The sequence below is a fragment of the Aphidius gifuensis genome, linkage group LG5 (genome assembly GCF_014905175.1).
Source record: "Aphidius gifuensis isolate YNYX2018 linkage group LG5, ASM1490517v1, whole genome shotgun sequence".
Classification (NCBI taxonomy): Eukaryota; Metazoa; Arthropoda; class Insecta; order Hymenoptera; family Braconidae; genus Aphidius; species Aphidius gifuensis.
Genome location: NC_057792.1, coordinates 4,178,751 through 4,193,146, shown reverse-complemented (window position 1 = coordinate 4,193,146; position 14,396 = coordinate 4,178,751). Strand labels below are relative to the sequence as shown.

The 14,396-nt window shown below is 23.2% G+C and overlaps 3 protein-coding genes across 4 annotated transcripts; 1 reads left to right on the top strand and 2 right to left on the bottom strand.

Annotated features, from left to right (window-relative positions):
* Positions 1–377: 377 nt before the first annotated feature.
* LOC122856240 (myrosinase 1-like) lies at positions 378–2,591 on the bottom strand. Its single transcript, XM_044157932.1, has 8 exons — positions 2,485–2,591; positions 2,226–2,320; positions 1,978–2,111; positions 1,551–1,884; positions 1,144–1,486; positions 905–1,055; positions 584–825; positions 378–525 (listed from the first exon to the last, which is right to left on the bottom strand). Exons 1-8 carry the CDS (start codon positions 2,535–2,537, stop codon positions 378–380), a joined length of 1,500 nt encoding a protein of 499 aa, XP_044013867.1. The 5' UTR covers positions 2,538–2,591.
* Positions 2,592–3,326: 735 nt separating this feature from the next.
* Positions 3,327–5,152, bottom strand: LOC122856958. Its single transcript, XM_044158890.1, has 8 exons — positions 5,015–5,152; positions 4,689–4,808; positions 4,489–4,609; positions 4,147–4,411; positions 3,968–4,069; positions 3,806–3,896; positions 3,582–3,718; positions 3,327–3,510 (listed from the first exon to the last, which is right to left on the bottom strand). Exons 1-8 carry the CDS (start codon positions 5,033–5,035, stop codon positions 3,327–3,329), a joined length of 1,041 nt encoding a protein of 346 aa, XP_044014825.1. The 5' UTR covers positions 5,036–5,152.
* Positions 5,153–11,285: 6,133 nt separating this feature from the next.
* Positions 11,286–14,115, top strand: LOC122856957 (myrosinase 1-like). Of its 2 annotated transcripts, none has more exons than XM_044158889.1 (8): positions 11,286–11,750; positions 11,981–12,084; positions 12,175–12,308; positions 12,379–12,712; positions 12,786–13,128; positions 13,199–13,346; positions 13,440–13,690; positions 13,768–14,115. In XM_044158889.1, the coding sequence occupies exons 3-8, from the start codon at positions 12,222–12,224 to the stop codon at positions 13,901–13,903; spliced, it is 1,299 nt and encodes a 432-aa protein (XP_044014824.1). In that variant the 5' UTR covers positions 11,286–11,750; positions 11,981–12,084; positions 12,175–12,221; the 3' UTR covers positions 13,904–14,115. The 2 variants fall into 2 exon arrangements, with proteins under 2 accessions (XP_044014824.1, XP_044014823.1); XM_044158888.1 differs by lacking the exon at positions 11,286–11,750 and adding an exon at positions 11,872–11,915.
* Positions 14,116–14,396: the final 281 nt, after the last annotated feature.

Below are 14,396 nucleotides of genomic sequence, written 5' to 3'. Positions count from 1 at the left end.
AAAATAATAATTAATATAACTGATGAAAAACAAAAATAATAAATAAAAAAAAAATTTTCAATGGCCAATTTTTTCCATGAAATATATCGTGAATTATTTTTTATTTAATTTTTTTGTAATAATCATTTATTGACATCGAATTTAAATAAATAATTATTTCAATATATTTTATTTTCATCTTTTTTCTATTTTTATCTTTTTTTGTATATAAGTACTCATAATAAATTTTTTTTTTTTTTTTAAATACTGCCAGAAAAAAATAAAGTTAATAAATAAATAATTATAAATTTTTATGAATAATTTTATTTTTATTCTCATAAATATATTTTAAACTAAAAACAATAATTTTTTTTTTTAAATATATAATAATAATTAATTTAATGATAATTTGAAGAATTGTAAATATCATTAAGTGTCATTAATTGACGATTTTTTAAAATTTCTTTTAACCAAGTCACTGAAAGTCTTGGTGATCTTGGACGATTTAAATTTTGATGATCAACATGTACAATACCATAAGACTTGCTGAAAAAAAAATGGAAAATGATTAATTTTAATTTCGAAATAAAAAAATTTAACTTACGTATATCCATCGAGCCATTCGAAATTATCTAGCAGACTCCAAACAGTGTATCCTTTAATATTACATCCATCACGATTAATAGCTAGTAATGTTTCTTCCATATGTGAATATAAATAATTAATTCTTGATGTGTCATTATGACTTAAATCAGTTGCAAGACCATTTCCCAATATATAAATTGGTGGATTATTATATTCATTTTTTATTTTTCTCAATAAATCACCTAAACCTTTTGGAACAATCTAAAATAATCAATAGAATTTTATATTGTTTATTTCAATGATTATATAAAAGAAAAAAAAAATGAAAAAAATTAATTACTTGAAGCCAAGAAGCTGAATCAACTGGCCAACTTTTATTTTCACTTATTTTAATGCCAGAATCTTCAAACCATCCATTAACAGATGATTTTTTGATACTTTCACTTATTCTTGATGTATAATAATTTAATCCAAAATAATCAGCAGTATTTCTATTAAAATATGTATAATTAATTTTTTTTAATATTATCAAAATTTATACCCTTAAAATTAATTTATTAAATTAAAAAAATACATTACTTAATTTCTTGTATTAATTGTGGTGTTAGGATTGGTAATCTTGACGTTGATAAACCTTCTAATTGACTATTTTCATTTATTCTTTTGATCATAACATCTGGATAATCTCCATTTTCAGTAAATATTGGATGTGATAACCACCCACAATTATATTGAAATGCAATATCAGAACTTTCTGTATCATTTTTATCAATACTATAAAAATTCCAACAAGAATTAACAATTCCAATTTGACTGTTATTTATTCTAAATGTATCATTGTACAAATGATAAACTTTAGCATGTGCTTGCAACATATTATAACCACATCTGTATGCTTTAGATAAACTTGGTTCTTCTTTTCCTAAAGAATGAAAATTTAAATGGTATTTTTAGCTAATTTAGTTATTTTTAAATTTTATTATTACCAATTGGAAATGCTCCTTTTCCATAGCCCCAATAACAATAAGCAATTGGTTCATTAATTGTTGTCCAAAATTTAACTCTTGATCCAAATTCTTGAAATACAATTTTAGCATAATTTACAAAATGATCAACAATTGTTTCATTTAACCATCCTCCTGTTTGATCTAAAACATCAGGATGATCCCAATGATAAATAGTAACAAATGGTTCAATTCCATTTTTATGAAGTTCATCTAAAACATTTTTATAATGTTGTATTCCTTTATTATTTGTTATGTTATCAACTCCAGCTGGTAAAATTCTAGACCAACTTAGTGATAGCCGATAAAATTGAAACTATAAAAAAAACAAAACAAAGATTTATATTTAAAATAAATAAGGTGTGGCTGATTGATTGTTGATACAAATAAAAGAAACAAAATAACTAACTCCAGTGTCTTTTAAAATTTTAATATCTTCTTTATATTTGTGATATGAATCAGTTGCAACATCACCATTTTCACCATCAACTATTGAATTATTTTTATTGTGACTAAATACATCCCAATTACTTGGTGATTTACCTAAATATTCAATAAATATTATTATTGTAAAATTTATCATGTAACACAATTCACATTGAATTTTTGGCTTATTATTATTGTTTTATTTTTACTTTTTTAATTTTTATAATTTACCATCGATATTCCATGCTCCTTCTGTTTGATAAGCAGAACCACCAACGCCAATTTTAAATTCTTCTGGAAATTTAAGATTGCTTTCGCCAGATATCCTGGAATTTTTTTTATCATATAAGTATGAGTTTGGTTAATAATAATTAGTTGAAAATAGAGTTAATATTTGCATATAATTTATAGTTTTGTATAGAATAAAATAAAAAAATTTTTAAATAACTATTGTATGCAAATATCAAGTATCTAAAAATAATATTCTTACCATGAAAAAACGTAAACAAATTGTATTATTCCAATAATATACAATAATGTCATATTTAATAAAAAATATCTCAATCCATATAAATAATATATTTTAACTGAAAATAAATTTTTAAAATTTATTAATTATTTTATTCAATAAAAATCATAGGTATTATGAATGAAAAAAAAAAAAAATGCTAATTTAAAATACATTAATTCAACAATTAATTCAACATGAGTTGGAATTATGCCAAACAAACATATTACTAAAATAAACGCGTGCTAAATTCAAGTTTTTTTTTTTTATATTTTTTTAGGACAACACAACAAATTAATTTTTATTATTTTATTTAATATCTTATATTGATAATAATTTTTATTTTAATAAATTTTATTCAAATTATAACGACATTAAATGTTTATTGAAAAAAAAAAAAAAAAATTATTTATTATACATACCTGACGATTAAAGGTAAATATTTTTAATAAATAATACTTACTTGTTTTTTTTTTTATAAATATTTTTTATTTTAAATGAAATAATTATTATATTTTTTGGGATATTTAATATACTTTTTTAAATTTCAACTTGTAATTTGAAAATAAAATAACGTGTTACCGCTTCGACAACAACAAACTGAACGAGTGGAATTTTTTTTGTTCAAATATTCTGGTCTATACCTGTGTAGTTGGTAATGTTGAAAACTTGAAAAACAAAAAAATGATTAATTAGATTTAAAAAAATAAATTTAAAGCTTTTTTTTTTTTCGTAATATTGTCAATATTAATTTCATGATGAATCGGTATTTTTATATACAGTTTTGGTTGTTTTATTACTACATCAAGATTTCGTTGAAGATACTATTGCATTGATTTCATTACCGTAAAAAAAGACATTGAAGTTTTCATTATTTTACTAAAATTTTTCATGTTAATTGGATATACTTTTCCCGCTGTTAACGTACTGACTTGAATACTTCTTATAAGCATCATTTGAATTAAAATTTGTGATTTGACTGTTAGGTCAGTCCATTGGCAATCAGCACTGTAAAATATTTTAATTTATTTATATAATTATATACAATAATAATTATTATATTTAAAATAAAAACTTACATTCTATAAAAAACATTTTCACTATTGTTTATTAAACGTTGACTTGGTATTGTATTAAAAAATAATACTGAACTCAAAGTAATTATAAAAACAGCCATTTTCATAACTTCATTTTTATCTTCCCATTTTAGGATCATCTAAAAAAATTTATTTTTTAAATTTTATGTATATTATTTACTATTATTTATTTCACCAAAAATAAATAAATAATTTTTTTATATTACATGAAAACCTCCGATACTTATTATAGTCATGTCGATTAAAAAAACAGCACCATACATTACAGTTACAAAACTTTCTATCAGTTCTGATAACCTTTTATCATAAAATGAGTAAAATTATAATTTTCATTTTATGAAAAACTATAAAATATATTTAATACTTACATAATAGCATGTTGATGAACAACAATAGCACGAGAAATAATATTTTTTTCATGTTTTTCAGTATTTCTTGAATTTTTTGTTTCTAATTCTTCTAATATAACACTGTAAATATATAACTCAATTAAAATTTACTAATCAATAAAATAATATAAAAAATAATAAATAATAAAAATACGTACCCAACTACATGAAATAAACTTGAACAATGTTCAACCATCATCAAAATAAAACAATCTGTTGTAAAAATCCATACAATTAAAATAAAAGCAACTATAAGCCATAGTATGTGAATTCGCATATAAGAATATACATTTGAACTATCAACATAATCAACTTCATAGGGAAATGTTTTTAGACGACTTTCATTTAGTGGATTAACTATATCTAGTACAATTGGAATGTAAGAACTTGCTGAAAATAATATTGCTGCTGCAGTCATAAAATCTATTTGCAAAATTATATTTTAAAAGTACATTAAAATAAATATTTATCTATAATATAATAATTGTACAGTATATTACATATATAATATAGTGTAAATTGAGATCCTTTAACAGCACTAATATGCATTGCTTCACTAATTTTTTGTGTTTTATTATATAATTCCCAATCATCATTAATAATATTAATAATTTTTGAAATCTTAAAAAAAATATATATATAAACTTTTAATTCACTGTAAACAATTAATATATATTATAATTGTAATAATTTTTTCAACCATAGATTGTTTAGCAAGTATTAAGCAATATTTTAGAAATCCAATGCTAGCAGCTCCTTGGATCGGTAAACATACTATAAATTCACTAAAATTTCCCCAACAATGAATTATATGTACAAACTGTAAAATTTAAATTAAATTATTATTTATTAATTATTATACACCATATGCGTGATAATGATTTAGCGAATTTTTAAAATTTAAAAAAAAAAAAAAATAAGGGTCTCTAACAAAAATTGTATAATCGAGGGAGAAGGGTATGTAGATGCGTGAGATGACATTTTAGAATATATATTTATTATGCAAAATTAAAAAAAAATACATACCGCTGGAGTCATACATGCCATACATACTCCAATGAAAATAGTACGTATTGTATAAGATAAAAATTTTGATTGTTCGGGCCAAGTACCAGCAAGTAAAAAACATTTTTTAACGTGTGTGTAATAACCCGCTTCAAAAATTGTCATTTTATAAACTCAGATTATTTCAGTAGAGTATTTTTTAACGTAATAAAATAAAGTTTATGTTATTTAATTTCCACATATAAACTAAAAAAATTAAACTCAGTATAAAAAAGTGACTTTTATTCAATATCTGTCTTTCAAGTTTGTAAAAAGTTTCGTGATGAATATCAAATGGATTCTTAAGAATATAATTTTATTTCTTTTTATTTTATTGGACTCTATATTGTATTTGCAATTTGATTGACACATCAGGTGTCAAAGCCAGATGATACTTGAAATTTTATTTCCCATTGCGGTATGGCTATTGATTGGAGGGAGAAACTTGAAAAAAAAATTTAGTAAGGGTCTGTCAAGACTGTACACGCAAATATTGATGAACAATCGATACTGTTATTCACAAGAAGTAATAATAATATCTTTGTGCAATATTTTACCTGTAATTTTATTTGATTGACATTATAACACCAACAGAAAAATAAGGGGTGTGTCAAAGCCATGTGATACTTGAATTTTTTTTTCCCATTCAAGCTAGCATCGATACAATGTGGTAAATATTATGACAATGACTTGTGATGAATTGTTTTTTATTACCTTTTTTTCTTCAATCGAAACAAGTAGTCTTGTAGTTTTTATCGTTTCCTTGGTATACCTGTACTTTTTAACCATTTATTTTATACGTTTGAAAAAAAATTAAAAACTAATATGTGTATCGAAAGGATTACAACTATAAATTGTGACTGATTTTTTTACTTATTTTATTTTTCACTTCAACTATAAATTTAAACATTTTTTTTTGGTATTTCTATATCTGTAAAGCCATTTCAATTGTTGTTGTTCATTCAATACATATATTTTAATAATTGCCTGTATTGAATATATCATTGATCCATCAGAATGCTATTTGTATTTTACAAACAGGTAATATATAAAAAAACACATTTATTGCATTGATTTTAATACCGTAAAATAAGACATTGAAGTTTTCATTATTTTACTAAAATTTTCCATATTGATTGGATAAACTTTTCCCGCTGTTAAAGTATTTGTTTGTGTACTTCGTATTAGCATTATTTGAATTAAAATTTGTGATTTTAAAGTTAATTTATTCCATTGACAATCTGCACTATAAAATTTTTTAATTTATAGATATTTAATTATACAATAAATTATTATATTTAAAATATAAACTTACATTCTATAGAAAACATTTCCGCTGCTATTTATCAATTGTTGACTTGGTAGTGTATTGAACAATAAAATTAGACTTAAAGTAATTAGAAAAAGAAGCATTCTTATTACTTCACGTTTATCATCCCATCGTAGGATCATCTAAAAAAATTTATTTTTCAAATTTTAATTTATTTAGAATTATTTATTTTACAGAAAATAAATAAATAAATTTTGTATATTACGTGAAAGCCTCCTATACTGATCACAATCATATTGACTAAAAAAACTCCTCCGTACATTATTGTTACGAATTTTTCAATGAGTTCTGCTAACCTTGAAATATTTTATCATGAAATTATTATAATTAAAGTTTTTAAAATTATAAAATAAATTAAATACTTACGAAATAGCATTTTGATGAACAACAATAGCTCGTGAAATAATATTTTTTTCATATTTTTCAGTAATATTTGAATTTTCTGTTTCTAATTCTCGTAGTATAATACTGTAAATAATTAAACTAAAATTTATAAGTCAAAAAAATAGTTTAAATAATAATAAATAATTACCCAACAATATGAAACAAGCTTGAACAATGCTCAACCATCATTACGATGAAACAATCAGTTGTACAAACGAATATATCTGTAACCAGTACAGCCATTAGACAATGTATCTGAATCCAGTTATAATAGTTTTGTGAGTCAATAACATAATCAACTTCATAAGCAAATTTTTTTTCCCGGCTTTCATTCATTGGTATAACAATATCTAATACAACAGGAACGTAAGAAGCTGTTGTCCATACAACTCCCGCAGTAAAAATTGAATCTGAAAATATTAATTTAATAAAAATTATTATAATATTTTTTTTAGTAAATATTTATAAAAGAAAATTGTATTTTATTCTATTGTATACATAAATAAATAAGTGTAAATCGAGATCCACTTGCAGCATGATGATGCATCACTTCACTAATTTTTTTTGTTCTATTATATAATTTCCAATCATCATTTATTCGATTGAGAATCTTTGAAATCTTGATAAAAAAAATTATATAAAAATATAAAAGTAAGTTTTTTTTATTGTTATTAACTTTCAACAATTAAATTCACTGTATGCATTATAATTATTTAATTTTATTTACCATATTTGGTTGAGCAATTAATAAGAAATATTTTATAAATGCAATGATAACTGTTCCTTGTGCTGCTAGACATGGTATAGTCTCGTTATAATTTCCCCAAACATTAAAAATATGTATATACTGTAGAATTAAAATTAATTATATTTCATGCTAATGCGGCAATGTAAAACTTTTAAATTTTAAAAATTTGTCTTTGATAGAAATTTTAAAAATTTACGAAAAACAAAGACAAATTTTTAAAAAATTTATTGATGATTATGCTAAATTCTATTACAGCCGGAATTATGGAGGATGTTAATATTCCAATTAAAGTCACACGTAATGTATAAGATACTTTTTTTGATTGTTTTGGCCATGTACCAATTATCAAAAAACAATTTTTAACGTGTCGATAATAGCCTGCTTTAAAAATCGACATTATTTTATATTTCAAATAGTTAGATTTTATTTCACCGAGTATTATTTAGGGTGTAAAGTGTATTGATGAATTTCCAAAGTCAAGAGAGGCGTTAGAACTACACATGCAACTATTTTATACTGCAATATTTTATCTGTCATTCAAGCTGATAAAAAATTTCAAGAGCTTTCGTGATGAATTTTAAATTCATCATAGCTTCTTATTTTATTTCTTTCCATTTTATCGACTATATTATTGTGGCAATTTGATTGACAGTGTCAAAACCAGATGATAGCTTCCCATTATGGAAGCTATTGATATTTTTTTATTATTATTATTCACACTCAGTGCAACCGTTACATTTCATATTGCAATGTTTCAACTGTCATATTAAATTATACAAAAACTTTCGTGATGAATTTTAAATTTGACATGACTTCTTGAGAATAAAATTTTATTTCTCTGTATTTTACAGTTTCAATTCGATAGACATACAGAAAAATAGAGGGTGTGTCAAAGCCATATGATACTTGCTTTTTTTTTCTCATTCAGTATCGATAAAATATTAAAAGCACTAAAATATTTCGACAATGACTTGTTATAATTTTTTTCCCCTACTGGTATAACAAGTGGTCATGTAGTTTACATCGTTTCCTCGGTATATACAAATTTTTCAAACATTCGTTTTATATAAAAAAAAATGTACGTATATTTATCTTGTGAAGTGCGTGTTTGAAGAAAAAAAAAACAACTAATACGTGTGAATTTAGTTGAAGTTTAATATCATTGTTAAAAAAACATTTTTTTTTTTTAAACGATTAATTATTTTTTTTTTCACTTTTATAATTAAAAGCACTATTTGTTTAAAATTTTCAATTGAAAATTTAAAATTTCTTTAAGGAGTGTCAGTTGTTGTTGCTGTTGTTGTTGTTGTTTTAATCATCAATAAGCGTAATATAAATATATTTTTAATTGTGCATAATTTAAATATTTTATTAATAGATAAAAATGTCATTTATATTTTACAAACAGGTAAAATATATAAGAAAAATAAAAGCACTTATTGCATTGATTTTAATACTGTAAAATAAGACATTGAAGTTTTCATTATTTTACCAAAACTTTCCATATTGATTGGATAAACTTTTCCTGCTGTTAGAGTATTTGTTTGTGTACTTCGTATTAGCATAATTTGAATTAAAATTTGTGATTTTAATGTTAATTTATTCCATTGACACTCGGTGCTGTAAAATTTTTTAATTTTTAATTATACACAAAATTATTATATTAAAAATATAAACTTACATTCTATAAAATACATTTCCACTGCTATCTATCAATTGTTGACTTGGTAATGTATTGAACAATAACATTATACTTAGAGTAATTGTAAAAAGAGCCATTCTCATTACTTCAGGCTTATCATCCCATCTTAGAATCATCTAAAAAAATTTTATTTTTCAAATTTTAATTTATTTAGAATTATTTATTTTACAGAAAATAAATAAATAATTTTTTTATATTACATGAAAGCCTCCTATACTGATGACAATCATATTGATTAGAAAAACTCCTCCGTACATTATTGTTACGAATTTTTCAATGAGTTCTGCTAACCTTGAAATATTTTATCATGAAATTATTAAGATTAAAATTATTAAAATTATATAATTAATTTATTACTTACGAAATAGCATTTTGATGAACAACAATAGCTCGTGAAATAATATTTTTTTCATATAGAATGTTTCTGATTTATAATAATACATAACAAAATAATTACGATAAAACAATCAGTTGTACAAATCCAAATAACTATAATAAGCACAGCAGTTAGACAGTGTATGTGGATCCAATTATAATATACTTGTGAGTCAATAACATAATCAACTTCATAAGCAAATTTTTTTTCCCTACTCTCATTCATTGGTAAAACAATATCTAATACAACAGGAATGTACGATATTGCTGCCCACACAACTCCCGCAGTAAATATTAAATCTAAAAAAATTAGATTGTTATAAATAATACAAAATAAAAAAAATTGTTTTCTAATAAATATAATAGAAAAATTAGCTGCATTTTATTGTACATAAATAAATAAGTGTAAATCGAGATCCAGTTCCTGCATGCTGATGCATTGCTTCACTTATTTTTTGTGTTTTATTATATAATTTCCAGTCATCATTTATTTGATTGAGAATCTTTGAAATCTTGATAAAAAAAATTATATAAAAATATAAAAAGTATGTAAGTTTTTTTTTTTGTATATTGTAATTAACTTTCAACAGTCAAATTCACTGTATGCAGTATAATTATTTAATTTTTTTTACCATGTTTGGTTGAGCAATTAATAAACAATATTTCATAAACGCAATAAAAACTGTTCCTTGTGCTGGTAGACATGGTATAATCTCGTTATAATTTCCCCAAACATTACAAATATGTATGTACTGTAAAATAAATTTAAAAAAAAATAAAAACAATTTTTTAATAAATATTGCGACTATATGTAAAAATTTATTTTCATACTGCCGGAATCATTGACGATATTAATATCCCAATAAAAATAACACGTATTGTATAAGATACTTTTTTTGATTGTTCTGGCCATGTACCAAGTATGAAGAAACAATTTTTAACGTGTCTATAATAACCTGCTTCAAAAATCGACATTATATTTCAAACAGCCAGGTTTTATTTCAACGAGTATTATTTTAATGCAAGAGTGTAAAGAGTATAAATGAAATTCAAGATAAATATTAAAAAAAAAAAAAGGAAGTGTCAGTACTGCACATGCAATTTTTTTATACTGCAATATTTTACCTGTCATTCAATTTTTTTATTTAAAACTCTGAGAACATACGTGATGAATTTTAAATTTAACATATAGCTTTTAATTTTATTTCGTTGTATTTCATCGGCTATCTATTATTGTGAAAATTTGATTGACACCTATAAAACCGCAAAAGATAAAAAAAGGAGTGTCAAAGCCAGATGATATTTTAAATTTTATTTCCCATTGAGGAGGCTATTGACTAGAGGGAGGTGAATTACTAGGAAAAACTTAGTAAGGGGTTGTTATTCACACTTAGTTAAAACGTTTTATTTAATATTGCAATATTTTACCTGTCAAGCTTTCGTGATGAATTTTAAATTCGACATGACTTCTCGAGAATAAAATTTTACTTCATTGTATTTTATAGTCGCAATATGATAGACACATATAATACCAGTAGAAAAATAAGGGGTGTGTCAAAGCCATATGATACTTGAATTTTTTTTTCTCATCCAAGGTAGTGTCGATATACAATGTTTAAAGTGGTAAATGTTTTGACAATGACTTGTGATGAATTTTTCTTTATTTTATTCACCCCACTGAAAACAGTGTAGAGTTTACCATCGAGTAGTTCACATCGTTCTTTTAGTCTGCATTATTGTGTGTTATTTTTTTTTTTTATTTTTCAAGTCAGTCTGGACAAACTGTCGTGTATTCAATGTTGTTTAACCAAGTGTTTGATAGCTCAATAGAATATGTTTATTTAATTTACTATTACACAGCTGAATGTTAATCAAGTTTTGTGAAAAGTTTTAGAATTTTTATTAAATCTTTCATTTAATTATTTCTTAAGGAAAACCAAAAAATAATAATAAATTTAAATGCTGAACATATTTTAATATTACAACATGAAAATATGACTTTTCAAGTGATGTGTTTCATCAAGATTAAAATACTTCTTATCAGAGCAATTTTTTTGACAAGGAAAATGATCATTTAAAAAGTCTATGACACTGTATGACACAAATGATTGATTACTATTAAATAGTAATATTATCGGTATTTAATCTGATGATAATTTTATAAGGAAAAAATACCAAGGTATATATGTATATAAAAAGTCATCAATGTTATTCTTTTCTCAATATTTTTTTTTACTTTCTATAAGCTGTATCTATTTAATTTTTAAATAATGCAGACTTTTTTACCGTTAAAATTAATAACAATGTTAACATTTGTAATTAAAATTTTAATAATTTTACCATGGTATAATTTTCATTTTTATTTTTATCAATAAGAAGAATTTATTATTAATTAAACAATAATTTCAGTTTCATTAAAGCAGATGATGAAAAATTTTTTTATTTACCGGATGATTTAAAAATTGGAATTTCAAGTTCTTCCTACCAAACTGAGGGGGCATGGAATTTATCTGGTAAAAAATATTTATTATTTATTATACAATATAAATTATAATTTATTTAAAAATAAATTATTTTTTAATTATTAATACTAATGTTTGTAGATAAATCACCAAGCATTTGGGATGTATATACTCATAGCAACATCGACATGATACAAGATAAAAGTAATGGTGATATTGCAGCAGACACTTATCATAAATACAAAGAAGATATTCAACTTATGAAAAAAGCTGGTGTAAGTTAAATCAAAAATTTTTTTTAATCTATTATACTAATAAAATATATTATTATTTTCTTTTTTTTAGTTTAATCATTTTCGATTATCATTGAGCTGGGCGAGAATATTACCAACTGGATTTGCTGATAAAGTAAGTCAAGATGGAGTACAATATTACAAAAATGTTCTTGACGAATTACATGCAAATAATATTGAACCAATTGTAACAATATATCACTTTGATCATCCTGATGCACTTGAAAAAGTATCAGGATGGTTAAATGAAACAATGGTTGAGGCATTTGCTGACTATGCAAGATTTGTTTTTAGTGAATTTGGTTCTAGAGTTAAAGTTTGGACAACAATTAATGCACCAACTTTTCTTTGTAATTACGGCTACGGAAGTGGAACTTCTGCACCAGGTGAATATTAAATAAAAATAACATTTTTGTTTATTTTTTTATTTTTCATAATAATATTTTGGAAATAATGTAGGTTTACAAATGCCGGGAGTTGGTCCATATATTTGTGTTCATAATATGTTAAAAGCTCATGCCCGAGCATATCGAATTTACGATGAAGAATTTCGTAAAACACAGCATGGACAAGTTGGAGTTGTTGTAAGTTGTGGTCATTTTTTTCCAATTAATAAAAATGATACAGAAAGTCCAGATATAGCATATCAATATGAGTGTGGATGGTTTGCACATCCTGTATTTTCAAATAAAGGAGATTATCCATCAATAATGAGAAAAAGAATTGATGAAAATAGTAAATTACAAGGTTATCCAAAATCTAGACTTCCTGTGTTTTCATCTGAGTGGATTAAATATATTAGGTATATCCAATTAAACAAATATAAATAAATTTTATTTAAAACTTAAAATTAATGTTAATAATTTTAATAGAGGAACTTATGATTATCTTGGATTAAATCATTACTCATCAAACATGGTAGATAGTGTTGAAAAAGATGAACAAACAGGATGGTATGATGACAGTGGTATTATTCAAAGTGTTAATGATTCTTGGCCAAGTATTGGAAGTGGTATGAAGGTAAATATTATATTATTACTTATGAAAATTTATTACAGCTAAATAAAATTAAGATAAAAAATGATAAACTATGTTTTTTTATTTTTTTGGTAGACAGTACCACATGGTTTTAGTGGATTATTGAGAAAAATAAAAGAAGAATATAATAATCCAATTGTTTATGTTATGGAAAATGGTGTTGCTGACTATGGTCATAAATTAAATATCATAGATTTTGAAAGAGTTAATTTTTATTATTCTTATATGAAAGAAATGATATTGGCTATTACACGTGATGGATGTAATGTTAAAAAATATACAATTTGGAGTTTTTTAGATAGTTTTGAGTGGGGTAGAGGATACACGTATGTATATTTATATAATACCTTTTACTATGTTATTAATTGAAAAAATTTAATTAATTTTTTTAATTTGTTTCCAGAGAAAGGTATGGAATTGTTTACGTAAATTTTACTGATCCAAATCGATCGAGAACACCACGACAGTCTTATTATTGGTTGAAATATATTAACAACAAAAGAAATCTGTTGTCTCTGGAAGAATTTAATAATCAATAAATTTTTTATATTAATGATATTATTGTCATATTGAAATGTAATCTGTCATGTTTTTTTTTTTTTAAGATCATCGTTGTACCAAGATTAAGATGTTTTTTTTTATTGAAATTTTTTATCACTTTGAACAAAAGAAAGATCGTATTTTTATGTCTAGATATAACATAGATTTATCATCAATTGATACTCGCGAAATTTGTTTATCGCATTGAAAATTGATTAAAATTTTTCAATAAATAGTAGTGTCAATTTTTCTTATTACAGTCATCTTGAAAATAAAGTAACTGTGTAACAATTAACATTATTTTTATACATTGTACATTTAAAAATAAAATAAAATCTTTTCAAGAAAAAATTTTGTATGTGAGTTAATTAATAAAAAAAAAAAAAATAGATTTGCTAAAATAAAGAAAAAAAAAACAAGCAATAAAAATAAAATTAAATATAAAGGAAAGTTTTTAGCTCATAAAATTATTCCAAACAACGCATGCAATTT

Excerpts from the sequence above, each read along its gene's own strand:
- LOC122856240 (XM_044157932.1), bottom strand. The coding sequence starts at position 2,537 with ATGACATTATTGTATATTATTGGAATAATACAATTTGTTTACGTTTTT. Across the intron at positions 2,321-2,484 it reads TTTGTTTACGTTTTTTCATG|GATATCTGGCGAAAGCAATC; the intron begins GTAAGAATATTA and ends AAAAAATTCCAG. Across the intron at positions 1,885-1,977 it reads AAATTTTAAAAGACACTGGA|TTTCAATTTTATCGGCTATC; the intron begins GTTAGTTATTTT and ends TTTTTTTTATAG.
- LOC122856958 (XM_044158890.1), bottom strand. The coding sequence starts at position 5,035 with ATGGCATGTATGACTCCAGCG. Across the intron at positions 4,809-5,014 it reads TGGCATGTATGACTCCAGCG|TTTGTACATATAATTCATTG; the intron begins GTATGTATTTTT and ends TAAATTTTACAG. Across the intron at positions 4,610-4,688 it reads TACTTGCTAAACAATCTATG|ATTTCAAAAATTATTAATAT; the intron begins GTTGAAAAAATT and ends ATTTTTTTTAAG.
- LOC122856957 (XM_044158888.1), top strand. The coding sequence starts at position 11,875 with ATGTTAACATTTGTAATTAAAATTTTAATAATTTTACCATG. Across the intron at positions 11,916-11,980 it reads ATTTTAATAATTTTACCATG|TTTCATTAAAGCAGATGATG; the intron begins GTATAATTTTCA and ends CAATAATTTCAG. Across the intron at positions 12,085-12,174 it reads GGGGGCATGGAATTTATCTG|ATAAATCACCAAGCATTTGG; the intron begins GTAAAAAATATT and ends TAATGTTTGTAG.